The sequence below is a fragment of the Struthio camelus genome, chromosome 17 (assembly GCF_040807025.1).
Source record: "Struthio camelus isolate bStrCam1 chromosome 17, bStrCam1.hap1, whole genome shotgun sequence".
In the NCBI taxonomy this organism is placed as follows: Eukaryota; Metazoa; Chordata; class Aves; order Struthioniformes; family Struthionidae; genus Struthio; species Struthio camelus.
Genome location: NC_090958.1, coordinates 20,793,301 through 20,807,653, shown reverse-complemented (window position 1 = coordinate 20,807,653; position 14,353 = coordinate 20,793,301). Strand labels below are relative to the sequence as shown.

Sequence of the window (14,353 nt, the reverse complement as noted above, 5' to 3'; positions counted from 1 at the left end):
GGTTCAGAGCCTTTCCACTTCCCTTCTGCATGCCATTTGCAGTTTTGTACATCTCCGTTTTCCCTCTGTCGCTATTGTTAAGATTTGTTCTAAGTTCAGCAGACTTAGTCTCTTCAGCCTTATATTATACAGAAGGTTTTCAGCATGTTTTTGATCATCCTTATTTCCCTTCTGTATATGATTCTTACTTCTACTGTCTCTTTTCTGAGATGGGAAGATCAGAATTATACATAATAGTCGAGATGTAACCATACCATGGAGTTTATACTGAGCAAATATTTTTTGTTATTTCCTGTATTGTTTTTGTTTTTCATCATTTCCTTTCCCAGTAGTCCCCCATTGCCTGTTCTCCTGACGTACCTGTAGTTATCTGCTGTGTCCTGTTTTTAACTCTGCTCTCTGAGGCTTCAAAAGGTTTTAGATGTTTTACAGGATGCCTTGGAAATAAACTGTGTGGACGCGCAGACTGTAAATTGTATGAAAAAGAGAAAAAGCAGTTTGTGTGTTTTGTCACTGCTTCATACTTTGTGCTTTTGTTAATTCTCTCTGGAGTTTAAGAAACCCGTTACTTTAATTTTCCTCTTACTGCGCTGAAAGGGTTGCCATAACGGTTCTCCTGCGGTCCCTTGTAGGGCTGTTGCCTGAGCGCTGCAGGTACTCGGCCGCTTTGACCTTTCTGCTTTCCCAGGATCGCTGGCCGAGGCTCCAATTATTCTTACCCTCTCCTGCCCCTTTGCTTGCCTCAGAAGGAAGCTGGAGCTGAAAAAGGGCTGGATGAGCCCGTTCCCTCAGCGGTTTTGCTCTGTGCCTGGGCGAGGGTGGTGTCAGAGACACGCTGAGAGCGAGGGGGCACCGAGGGCCGGGCCGGCGGCACCCCCCCACCCGCAAGCCCACCGCTCGCGTGGGCTGCCGGCGGGCGGGCGGCAGGACCCGGGGGCGGCGGGCGGGGCGGGCCGGAGTGAGGCGGGCGGGAGGACCCGGGGGGCTGCGGGCGGGCGGGGCGCGGCGGGCGGCAGGACCCGGGGGCGGCGGGTGGGAGGAGCCGAGGGGCTGCGGGCGGGGCAGGCGGCAGGACCCGGGGGGCGGGGGGTGGGCGGCGGGCGGCAGGACCCGGGGGGCGGCGGGCGGGAGGAGCCGCGGGGCGGGGCGGGCTCCGGCGCCGCCCGCGCCCCTCTCTGACCGGGTGCGCGGCGGAGTCGCGGGCAGCGCCGGGCCGGGGCCGGGGCCGGGGCCGGGCGGGGCGGGGCGGGGCGGGGCGGGCGGCGCCGCTCTGCGGGGTCTCGCCCCACAGCTGGCGCGGAGCGGCCGGCTCGGAGATGCGCCCGGGGGCTGGGGGGCGGCGGCGGCGCGGGGCCGCCGCCCGCTGAGGCAGCCGGCGCCGATGGCCGGAGCGCCGGGCCGCGGGGCAGCGAGGGCGGCGGCGGCGGCGGGCGCGGCGCGGGCCTCGCGGCGGGGCCGGGCGGCATGAGCGGGCGCTGCCGCTGCCGCTGCCGCTGCCGCTCCCCTGCGCCCGCCGCCGGGCCCCGAGCGCGACCTTGATGCCCGCCCGCCCGCTCTACAAATATGATGAAATGGCAGCCCCGGAAGAAGGTGAGTGGCGGGGCGCCGCCGCCCCGGGCCGGCTCCTCCCGCCGCCCCGGCCCCCGGGACCGGGGGCGCCGCCGAAGCGCCGCGGCCCCCCCGCCCCCCGCGCTGCCGCTGTCCCGGCCCGCCGGAGCCCCCTCCGGCCCCCTCCCAACATGGCTGCCCGGCGGCAGCGGGCCGCGCCGTCGGGCCAGGCGCCTCCCGGGCCGGCGGCGGCCGCGCGTCCCTCCTCGGACACGCTTGGCGCTGCTTTTTATTGGCATTCTTTTGGGGGAAAATCTAGCAAACTGAACGCGCTGTGCCGCCCCTTCTCAGCAGTGACCCCTTGCTCCTGGCAGCTGTGCGTTATTATACTACTTTTTTTTTTTTTTCTTCTGAAAAACCTGCTTGAACCAGCAGGGCTCCCTCTTCCTTTTGTAGCGCGATGTGTGATATTGTGTTTTACATCAGGGAAGAAATAGAAATCATATGTGAAACGCATGAGAGCGTCGCTTGCTTTGAGCGTTGCTAGACAGTGAAATAAACGGTGCTTCAGCATGTCCTGACGGGAGCGCGTGTTCCCACCGGTCTCCGGTAATCCGTCAGGCTGCCTGTCTCTGGGACCTCCTCTCTTTCCGCTCTTCTGAAGCGGTTCCTCTGATTTTCTCAAGCAAGCAATTGCTTCTAGTGAGAAGAGTTCTTATTTCAAATTATTGCACCTTCAGCAGAGCAGATAGATGAAGGGCAAGTTTGATGAGACCTTCCCAGGCTGCTGTGTCCATCTCAGATCCTGAGTTTTAGATGTCTGCAAGCAAACTATAGATTTATAAACGTCTGAACGTACAGTCACTGCTGTGGTTATGGCTATGGAAACCCCTCTAGGCCGTGGTTACAGCAGGATCGACTGAACCACTGAGATATTGTTCTTGGCAGCTGGCTGGACTCCTCGACTGGAGGATCCTGTTTCGAGCGTCGGGATTCGCTCGGCGGCGCGGGCTCACCCCTTCGTGCCTAGATCGCGGTGTCTGACGGTTATGGTTTTCTCTGGGTTATCGTCTGTGTCCTGACCGAGCTGATTTTGAGCAACCAGATTTGATTCTGTAGAGAGGGTATAGAAGATATTTGAATTCAGTCTGAGCTATCAGGTGTCTTATTAGTCAGGGTAAAAATAATACCTACTGCTGCTATGATGTGATGGAAACTATGTCCGTGCTGGAATAGGCTCTGTTTTCAACTGTAGTGCCGTACCAATAAAATCTCAGCAGAGATCGAGTTTATTTTGTCATTGTTGCCAGCGTACTCACGTGAGCGTAGCCAGGATTTCTGCTGGGCTGGCCCGAGTGCCTTTGTAGTGTTGCAGTCATGTGCTTCACTGAGCAGTTTCAAGAAAATGACTCATGCAAACCACTGAAGAACGGTACTGCTGTGCCGTCTGTCAACAGGAAGATCAATACTGTTCTCACAAAATGAGAAAACAAGTATAGCAGTTAGCACTCCTGTAGCCTTTGGTCACACGTAGCTGCTAGTCACCTCTGATAACGAAATGATTTACCTGCCTCTTCCCTGTTGAAATACCCACACGTAAGAACTGTAAATGCAAGAGCTGAACATGTGGGCTGTTGTACTAAATTAGGAGCCTCTTTTGATTTATTAGGTTTGTAGTCATGTTGTTTTGCTTTTGCATGTTCTTTTCATGAAACGTTTAAGGTGTTTTATTTGTTGCTAGATTTTTGCTTTTAGCTGTAGAGCTGCGCAGCACAGGACTGCATGCGGTTTTAGTCCTGAGGGTAAACCTGGAGTAAACCGCTTCGTTTGCTGATGTTAAGATACGACTGTAGCCCTTCACGCACAAGACGTTATCTTGCATCCAACTAATGACAAAAAGAACTTTATATGACAAAAATGTTTTTGTGTTATAAGCAATGTATGTTTTCTTGAGTTTAGAAAATTGCTATTGCAGTTTTCCATGAGCACCAGAACTAATAAAAGCTGCTTCTCTGTGGACTTTCAGCACTTGTCTCTGGCTCCATTTCCCTGCAGGTCCCCCCGTTTTTCTCTTGGCATCTCCGTCTGGCGAGCGGCTAGTCCGGGGCAAGGTCCATGTTATTTGCCCGATCGGCGCTGTCGTTGGGAATATGTTTCCCTGGTGAATGGTCGGTGGGCCGGGGGGTGTGCTGTCGGAGCTGGGGTGGCAGCGCGGGTGGGCAGGGGCGTTGCCAGTTGCTAAAATTCGAGCATGTGATGTTCAGTGTTTTAGGATGAGCAGAACGGCGCTCACAAACTCTCAGGAGGCTAGTAATTAAATTGTGTGTGACCTGGATACAGATATGGCTGGTATGTTTTATTGATTATGTTCTTTGAAAAACATAAGCTTAGCCATGCTAATATGTTAAATGGCTCAGGCTGCAGGAACTGTAGCCTCCTTTTCCGCTCATCCTTTATCACGACCTCCTTCTGAAGTAGAAGGAGGCTTCAGGGTCTGGTTTGCCGGAAGGGTGAGTGAAGCGCTGCCTCCTTGGCCCGCGATGCTAGCTCAGCTGGCCCCCTCGCGAATGAGACCGGCCGCTCCCTGGCGCTTTTCGCGGGATCTCGTCGTGCAGGAGCCACCTCTGGCTGCTCCGTTGACTAGGATTTGCTGCAGCCTCGGCTCAGGGCAGAAGGGAATGGCTCTGCTGATATTGTTTTTGTTCGCTAACGCAGATTCTTTGTGAGTGAAACCGTCCCTTGTACTTGCGATTGCATAAAGGGATACTGGAGCCCTGCTGAGAGGGCGCCCTCTTCCCAATTACTAAACCTGTCAGGCTGGAAAAGGTGGGGTGTCAAGTTTATTGAACATTCCTTGTTTATTATTCAGGAGCGTTTTGGTAAATTTTACCTGCTTAAGAAGCTGATGACAGAAATCGTTTCATCTGCTACTCGGTTACAGTCATCTGCTGCTCGGTTACAATGACTAAATGCTGGAGATAACCTGAAATTGCTGACTGACCATGTCAGGTGGAGGTTTCATGGAGGGTTCGTTAAATCATTAATAACGATAGACTGATGAACTGTAGTGCTCCGTTGTTACTGACATGCAAAAATCACATATATTTACTGAGAACTACAACATTTCAGTAAGAGGATTTATTCATATACATACTAACTCCCTATAAACAAATAACTAATTCAGTCTTTCTGCAATACAGGAGAAAATCTGTTCCTAGTAGCTTCATGCAAATCTCGTTCAATTTATGCCATAATTTATTCTCATAGAAATCTATTTTGCTTTTATGCAGTGTGAATCTGTAGTATTATGTTACGTATAAACGCTCCATCAGGATTTTAAATACATGTTCAACAAGGTAAGATTGTGTTTCATTTTGGTCACTTTCATTTAAAAAAAATGTAACAGTAGGATCCAAAAGAGTCTCAGCCTCTTTTTTTCGCTTTCCTTTCAGCCTGCAACAATGCACCGCAAGTCATAGCTCCATCTGGTAGTGCTGCCACTTACCCTGGGCGTGCACGTCCGTTTTTGCATGGATGGAGAGGAACAACTTATTCTCTGTGCAATTGAGAGTTTTAAGTGGAGCCTGAATGAACCCAAACCTGTTACACAGGACAGTCTCTATTAATTTCATTTGAAACAATGGAATATCTTTTTGCGACCTTTTTCTTGACAGTAATTGTGCTTGTGTGGCATATTACACAGAAACACTGCAAGGAAAATATGTTAAATGCAATCTGTTTCTCTTGTGAAGTGTAACAAGTTGTATAATTCTTCTTTTCCTTGGGGAATGAATGGACCGATTCCCTGGCAAGTTGTTTGTGTAAATCTAACCTGTTCCTTCTGTGATGCCTGATGAACTGAGAATTCCTCTGCGCTTTGTGAGAGAGTCTTTCAAAAACAAAAAAGAGACCAAGAAGTATTTGCAACATACAGAATGATAATTTCTGCAGAGGAACATGAAATTTACTTGGCCCCTGGGCCCCTTTCTTTACAAATTAGTAAGTCATAGTCAAGAGTGGGGTCAGCTGCATCAGCATTTGCCTTTGTGGCAAGTGCCCTGATTTTTCCAAGCTGGAAAATCAAACCTGTTTGGCAGAATTCTGCTCATACCAAGTGAACATAAGCAGACTGATTTCCCCCCTGCCCCCAGTTTTTAAAACTAACAATTACCAGACAGTTCTTAAACTTACTGGAAATACAATAAAAGCAATCACAATAAGTTTTTGGAAGAGCTATCTTATGTTTCTCAAGAGTTTTTATAAATCTATGTCTACCTTCTTACATCCTTAAATAAATAAAAATAGATAGTATTACTGAACTCTTATATACTGTAGATCTTTTCCTTTTAAGGCATTATAATGCTTTGCTCTGGAATGGTGTTCTGCCTGAATTTATAGCAGTCTGAGCTGGTAATGCATCTTTCTTTTGAAGTGATAGAGCTCTGTCCTGGTTTTGGACAGTGACCTGGAATGAAGGAGTTTCTTCCAAAGGTGCTAGGTCTGAGGAGATGTAGGCTCTCCCGTTGAACCAGCTGCCAATCGTAGGACTTTGCATTTTGGGCTTATGATAATCATCATCTGCAAACCCTTACAAGCTATGAACTGCACTAGGCCTGTTGGCAGAAAATTTGTGAAGGTTGTGGCATGGGTTTGGGTGTGGTTTGTGTGTGTGTGTGTGTGTGTGTGTGTGTGGTTTTTTTTTTTTTTTTGAAATCTTGCTACTGTCTTTTTTTATTTTGAAGGAAAAAAGCCTTAAGCAGAAGAGGCTAAGGGGAGATCTTGCCGCTATCTCAGAGATGTGTAATGAGAGGGTGTGGAGGAGATTGAGCCAGTATCTTGCTAGAGGCGCACAGGGACAGGATGAGAAGCAACGGGTACAAGTCAGGATATGGGAAGTTCTGACTAGATACAAAGAATTTTTCTTTCCTTTTTTTTTTTTCTTTTACCATGAGGGGTGTAAAATATTGTAGCAGGTAGATATCTAACTTGAGCACATTATGAGCAAAGTTACTGCTGTTTCAGTTTACATTTTTATTCATTTGCACTGTCTATTAGTCTATATTGCCATAATATACTCTTTGTCCAGCAGTGATTAAAACTGCTATGGGCTCTGGATAATTCAGTGCAGTGTTCTGCTTTCCTAGCAGTTCTTGCTTTCTGGTTCTTACAATCAATGAAGACGGGGTGAGCATGAGAGAGCCTGTCACTACTCTGTGTGTGTGTGGGTATGTGTTTTTTAAAAAATAAAAAAACCCCTAATTGTAGCTCTTTGAAGCTATAGCATCCGTTCTGGTTGTGAAGGGTGTTGTGCGGTAATAGATGAGACCCTTCAAAAAGCACAGAATTTCAAAATGAAAAATTAACATTCAGCAATTGATTTTGCTGTTCTTTTGTTCTCGGTTCATGTGAGTGTGATTCTTTTAGTGGCACGGTATATGGGGGAGCCGTGAAGGCTATTGGTGATCTCACTGGTTTCCGTGGAACGGGAAAGAATGAGGATATCTCCCCAAGATGAAAGCTGCTTAGGCAGGCATGGGCCTTAGTGCGCAATAGGAAAAACCTGTGAAGTCCTGAGGGGTTTTGCTCCCTACCCCACATATTATGATCGATGTAATGTGGGATTTGCTACTAAAGGGCATTCTGTGTTGTTTTAAGTATATGACCTTCTAGTATACAATGTTTTTAGTGTACGGGTCTCTACATCTCCCTTTGACAGACTCTTTCAGTCTCATAGCTGTGTAAGATAGTACAACACTTGCTTGGTTTTGCAAACTCTTTCCATACAGTGAATGCCAAAAAGACCCTCTAATTTTGAGGAGAGAGTGCCCCAAGCCATTTCTGACTTTCATATTTTGTTTTGTGCTATCACATTGCTGTTGTCTTTTGTCTTCTCTAGTATTTGTGTTTCGGGGTCTTCCGATGTATGGATTATTGACCTCAGGCTGTCAGTGAATATTTAGGGGCTTTCAGAGTGGTAGATATTGACCATTTGTAATACTCTCTTTAGACAGTTTCAGTAATACAGCACATTGACGTGGTGGACTGGGCAGCTGGTCTGCTGCCCAGGCGGTGGACTGGGCTGCTCTGGAGCAGCTGTTTCTTGCAGACTCTGTGCAGTCTTTTGTGGATGTCTGTTGAATAGAGCGTGAACTCTCGTAAGCGTAGGTATCGCGTAAGATACTGCAGAAGTTTCTGGTTGTGTGTAGTGAGCACTGTGTTAGTGTTTGCCTGGGCTCGGGAGAGGCTCCGTCTCACTGCGCAGCTGGAGCCCAGTCAGTGCCCTAGCAGCGTGGGTAAGCGGTAACGTATAAACCGGGATATGAGATGGCAACAGACTTGTGGAGACGGTGGAAGTCGGTTCTCACTGTCAGTGCCAAGATATGCAGGCTTTTACATGTTTGCTTATGGAAAAAAAAGTGAATAACTGACTTTGCTTATGTTTTCCTTATGTACAAGAAGAAGAACAAATGCAAAGCTTAGTTTCTTGTAACCTCTGGTATTTTGTTTGACTTTATACAGTTTTTATAAATACTGCAGCAGCTGTTGCCATACTTGTCCTTATTGTCCTAAAATAATGCACTTCAAAATGCTGTCGTTGAGCCTCTGATTTACCCAGCAGAAAAGAATTTATTTGGATAACATTGTATTATAACATGCTCTTTCTTTGCATTAACTTGTGAGTGTGATTTAGTCTTCCTCCACACACACTTTTAAAAGTCTGTTTTTTTTGTTGTTAATGATAGGGTCATCGGATAGAGATTGATGATTTTTACTGTTGTTATTATCAAAGATAGTTGCGTATTCTGACAGAGTAGAGCTGTAGGTTAATCAATGTGATGACTACAACATGCAATTCACCAAGAAACAATCCTTCCTATGTTTGCTAAATAGAGTATTTGATAGGAACGCTCTTTGCAGTAAGTGCTGTACTGGAGAATTTCAGCGCACAAGATAATTGCTTGTAATTATGGAAACTTCTGCAAAGGAAATAGTCTTAATTTGTTCCTGTTAAGAAATAGAATTGCTCTAGTTGCAGCACTTGAATACTTTTAGGAGACTAATGTGGTCTTCCTTCATTACTGTGAATGGGCTTTGTAACCTTCTGCTATATCTGAAATCACCCTTTTAATTCTACTCATCCATTTGTATCTGCTGAGATATAGTTCAGTTTAGAGGAAAAAAACCAATAATATGCACATTTTTTCTGTTAGGCTGGTTCTCTGTCTTTACTAAAGGTCTAGGTACTAAAGGACTAGGTACAAGAAGTCATTTCAGTTCTAGAGGGCGAGCATCCTCTCTCAGCTGTAACTCTGGGATAAATATGCATCATAACATTGACGTATCCTTCAGTTGGGAGGGGGAAAAAGATATTGGAACTGATCATCTTGGTACTGCTGAGTGTCAGCACGTGGGGCAGGCACTGTGCAGGACAGATGCAGCTTCTGTGGGGTAAGAAGAACCAGACTTCACTTTCCTTGGTTTGCTCTTCCCTGCTGGGCTGTCTGTATGGATAAACTGCCTGTGTGGATAAACTGTGTCCTTTGTGCTTCAAGACCAACCAAAAATCCTTTAATCTGTTTGTACTAGAATGAAACAATATAAACAGATACAGATGAGTACTTAACCTGGTGTCAGCGGAGATGTACGTTTCTCAGTTTGTTAGTTTGTGCTTTTAAGAGGAATCTGAACACAACACAGAACTGTGGCTACTGAATCCATGTGACTAGAGAGCATCTCATCTTGTAGCTTTTCATTACTCATAAAGCTTGCTAAATTAAAAAAGAATTGATGGTAAATATGGCATTTAGTTCCTTTGACTTACGTCTGAAAAATATTTTTTTTTTAGTAGCATCATCTGTAAGAATTTAATACAAGAGCTTGTAGAAGTGCTGCAGTGCCAGAATGGTTTAATTTTATGTAGTTTGCAGCTATTCAGAAGAATTCTGTAAAGCACCTGAACTTTGCTGATGACAGAGTTCAGGGGCACTCTTCAGAAATTTGAATAATTTCTTGTTTTGGTAAATCTCTCTCTCTCTCTCCTATATATATTGTTAATTACTGTTGCCAGTATGATGCACACAAATTCTGAAAATCAAAGTGAAAACACAGTAGCACAGGTATACTTTGAAACCCTAGATTCCCATTACTTTACAGCATTGTAGGCTTCTCAGTATTCCTTGGAAAAGTATGTGGTCTTTATTTCAAGAGCTGACAACAGAGGTTAGAAATAAGCACAATGAGAAGAAAGTTTTGGGTAAAGGTGAAAGAAGAGGACTGAGATACTGAGCAAAAGTAAGAAGTTACTCCTTATTGCAAAGCAGTAAGACGTGCACGTTGCACCTATACTTTTGCTGAAGTCCTTGACTTCCTGATCGTGGATGCCGAGTTTATCTCCTGCTCTAGTTAATGGACTCTCATAGAGGTCGTTCCTGGGTCAATTTGTAATAATAGCGATAGCTTTTATTGCTAAGTGTATTTAACTTGAAACTGGAATATTGGTTTGAGAGAAACAGCTAAGAATACAAATTGCCAAAATCCGTGCAAAGTAAAATTGTATGGATATTAATACCGGTTGAAATACCAGTTAGCCACAGTGTGTTTGGGAAGGAGTGCATGCATGTGGGGGAGAGGGAAATGATTCCTTTGGAGAGATGAACAAGGCAGTCCAAGAGCTGACTAGAGAAATGCGTAGTGCAGGATAGCAGGAGAAGCCCAGGATGGTTTTTTGCTTGGGATGATGGCTTAAAAAGGTTTGCAGTGATAAATAGGGAAGCATTCCCTGACTGGTTCCTCCTGTGCTGAGAAAACCAGGACTTTATAAATAATAGAGTACTTGACTGTGTCATCAGTTTGGAATCATTTCTGGAACCATTCATCTCTGATCAGCCATGGTTAAAAAGGGATGGCAGTATTTGTCCTGGAGTATTTATAAAACTGTAGGGATTGTGCCATCAGCAGAACTTAGAAGTCCCCCTAAGGTGAGGCTCCATAGCTGAAACTGATCTAAACAAATGCTCCTGTAGTCCTATCTCCCCCTCTGGGCTGCACGGTCTCTCTCGCACCTTGTACTGGCGCTAATGCTTGTCCATCACACAGTGATGTGGTGTGGCAGGCGGAGTCATCTGAAAACTAACCCATCAAAAAAGCGATGTGTTTTCAGGTTGCTCGAGTCCTTCGGCAGTTTACTGTGCAATAGCATGAGTGCCGTGGCAAGGGGAGGAAAGGCTGTGCCCCTTTGGACAAAGGGGCCGCAGGGCTGCGGCGGCTCTCGTCCTGGCTTGAACTGAACAACCAACACTAGATTCTCTCGATAGTATCTCTGGTTTAGTAAGGGATGGAATTAGATGTCAGAAAGCCTTTAGGTCACTCGTAGAGTAGTAGTATTTTGATTTATTACATTTTTGGCTGCACAAATGTTATTTTAATCCAAGAGCCTTGAATAAATGTTTGTTGGGAGATTTTTGTAGTGTCCAAACAAGGAACTGTTTGTGTGCTAGTGGCTGCAGCATAGGCAAGCAGATGCTCAGGAGTCCTTTCACCACTGGTTTAACTCAAGATGCTTGAGGAAGAGGAATGAGAGTCTTGTTCCAGACATTGTACAGCAGATGTCATTTGAGAAAAGTAGACTTCAGCGTTATGCTGGAGGTACAAGAAGTGAAGTGCTTTTCTTTCTAGCTATATTTTATTAGTTTCTACTATGAAATCTGTTTTCTAGGATGACCTTATTTGAGTTCTGAAGGAACATCCCTGAAAGAAAATAAGTCAACACCTCCCCCGCCACCCCCCAAAATTTGTTTCCTTATACAACTTAGAGCCAGCATCTCCTATTTTGAAAGGACAGCGATATTTCAGGACCTTGAGTGTGATATCTATTTGCTTAGGAGATAGATGGCAGCAATGTAGCTCTCAAAACTTGATTTTAATGACTTTTTCTCCAAAATTTGAAGTGGATGCTGCTAAATCAAGATAAAATTTAATTTTTGTAAGCTTGTAATAGACTTCACATCCTGTGCATGTTTGGGCAACTAAAGCTGCTACTGTAGTTTCCTTTTTGCTCACAAAACTGCACAATAGTGATGGAAGCCGTAGGTAATAAGCCTTGGTGGTGGTGTTGTGATCTGTATTTTTTGACAATGAACAATGAGTCATGTTTTCAAAGAAAATGTCTTTTTAAATTATATGGAAATGTTGCTCTTTCTATCAAAATTGATTATTATTTCTCCTATTCTCATTATTTTACTAGCTTACTACATTTAATGGAGTTAAATGAGGATTGTGCGATGGGCCTAAGTATGCCATCTTACTGCAGATTATGCTTACGTGCCTTTTCTTGAAGCATGAACAACTTAGTTACTTCAGCTATTTTAATAGCTCAGACTTAGACATGTTTAGTTTTAATTGTATAAATGGTCTTGCTTATATACATGGACATTGGAACAGAGTTATACAACTGGGATGAGAATGTTTATGGGATAGCCTAGTTCTGAAACTCTGAATTTGGAATTGAATTTTGTGGCTCTAGTTGCAAATAATTTCTGTCATTTTAATGGGAGGTGGTCCTTAAAAGCACTTCTTGCAGTTAGTGTACAAACCAGTTGAATCTTTTCCAGAGAAAAATTTTTGTTTGGCCAGTGATTGACATCATACAGATTTGGAAGTTTTGCGGGCGAGCCTAGCTGAACTGGAGCTGATGCTGGCAGAACTAGGTGGATGCCTCCCACTGTGGTCGGGGCAGGGTGGGTACCCTGGGTTGCAGTGCTGTACCCAGACTGGCTGCTTACATCTCTCCTGTAAGCCAGAGAGCTGGGGTGGTTAGTGCAGTGACATCGTAATACAGACCAGCTTGCATTTGGCTCAGTAATAACCAGTATCAATTTAGTTTGGCTCCCTGCGGGGAGAGGAGGTCTTTGCTGCTCTCCCTTAGGGGCAGCTCAGTGCAGGGATGCTCCATGTAGAGATGAATTCCTGTCTTCCTTGGCGCTCGCTCAGGTGGAGATCCGTAGCTGGCACGCCTTTGGACGCACACCCTACCTGCAAAGCACAGGCAGGTAGGTAGGCCTGGATTCTGTGAAGCAAAAGTGGCCGAGCAGCCTTTGGCGATTATCTAGCTGGGCTTGAGCTTCTCACTGCAGGCACTGCTCTCGCAGCCGGCTCTGCTGATCCAGGACCTGAGTAAACTTGTGCAGGTATTTGCCAGGTGACTGCAGAAGTCTGCCTCCATCTCAAATTAGTTCTGAGGCAATGTTTTACAAAGAAGCGTGCCAAAATATACTTCTTAATAAACTGCCAGCAGAGCAATAGAACAACTGTCTGATCTCATGGTAAACCATGCTATCCTTTTTTTCTGATATTTTTTCCCCTGTTTTACTTTGTGACTATTTTGGTTATAATTATCTTCTTACCTGCCAGGTGATGAGTATTAGCTCATCTACCTTGAAAAAATGTGAGCCCCAAGTTTGGAATGAAAAGCAAGGTAGTTCCATTGAGAATCTTCCCAGTATCTGCGTTTCCCTAGCAAACACGCTGCCTTGTAACTTCCTTCAGCAAACACTACTACTGTGGAATATCCATGCGCCTCCCATGCAGACAGCTCCAAGGGGCTAGCAGTTCTGCCTCGTCTTAAATGGAATCGCGCCTTAGCAGCCATGGATTAACCTTCATAAAAACATTCTACTGTTTTTACTTGAAGTGGTAGGGAGGGGGGACTCAGGCTGATGCATAAAATCTCCAGCTATGTTATTCATCCTAATTGGGACTTTACAGAGACTGTACGGGTTGGCACCATCCCATTTTCTGTGAAAATGCGAACTTATTATGCTTGGAGAGCCCTTTCATGAATTTCTGTGTTCTGAATCTTAGACCTTACTCAGATGCAGACCCATATCTGGGTAGTGAGACCCTCTTTCCAGTCTGCCAAAATGTGCAATCACACCACAGTGTCTCCCCTCCTCAGACTTCCTGGTTTTTTGGCATGTCCCTGATGCCCTCCTGTGTGGGAGTTCTGGTTTTCTAGTTACACCTCTGAAGTACTAAGTGACAGTAAAGCCATGAGCTGGCGTGGCAAAGAGTTTCTTAACCCTAAGTACTGTTATTATTAAACGACGTTACAGTTAGAGGACGCTGAAACGCAGCAAACTTTGGAATGACCTTGTCATCCCTGTGAGCTTTGGTTGGTCAGAGTCCCTAGGACACCCAGCCAGATTTTGTCCAAAGAGATTGTACGGTCTTTTCCTCTCTACTTTTCATTCCTTTTAACTGATGCATTTGTAACTAATCTCAGTTTGCTTCTTGCTGCTGGAGAAAGCCTTACTGGGATGCAATTCCTGACCGCTACACTGTTGTTCTGCTTGTATAGTCTATTCCTTCCTGCGTCCTGCATATTTTTGCTGCTTAAGCTATGAGTGATGTAGGTCTATTGCTTTGTGTGCGTATGTGTTCAGTGCCTGGCACAACAGGGTCCTGTTTTTTTGTTGGGCTTCATGCAGTGATATGGAATTAAATAATGGTGAAACCATAATCATTCTCCCTTCAGCTGAAAATCCATCGCGAGAGTGGGGCTGATCAGCTGTTTTTATTGCTGTTGCATTTAAACAAAGAACAATTTCCATTCATGTATCAGAACCAACTGGCAGTTTTGTTTTGGGTAGCATCTCTGTAAATTACCTCTGACACTTGGATTCCTAGCGTCTTGTTAGCATAGCTGCTGTTGTTGAGAAGTTTTGGGAAAGACTTTGTTTGATGTAGAAAGAGCTGAGAAATCATTTGGAGATGCTGTTTAACTTCCATCTGTTTTTTTTTGGGATCA

General features: G+C 45.4%; 1 protein-coding gene across 3 annotated transcripts in view; it reads left to right on the top strand.

Moving 5' to 3' along the window:
- TTC28 (tetratricopeptide repeat domain 28) overlaps nt 1-14,353 on the top strand; it is a 230,261-nt gene that overhangs the window by 80,269 nt on the left and 135,639 nt on the right. The window contains exon 1 of one of the 3 annotated variants that reach the window (XM_068911356.1): nt 1,454-1,590. The exons of the other annotated variants lie outside the window; for them this stretch is intronic. Within the exon in view, the coding sequence (XP_068767457.1) occupies nt 1,564-1,590 (27 nt within the window). The 5' untranslated portion in view covers nt 1,454-1,563. Of the gene's footprint in view, nt 1-1,453; nt 1,591-14,353 lie in introns of those variants that run through there. 3 annotated transcript variants of the gene reach the window in all.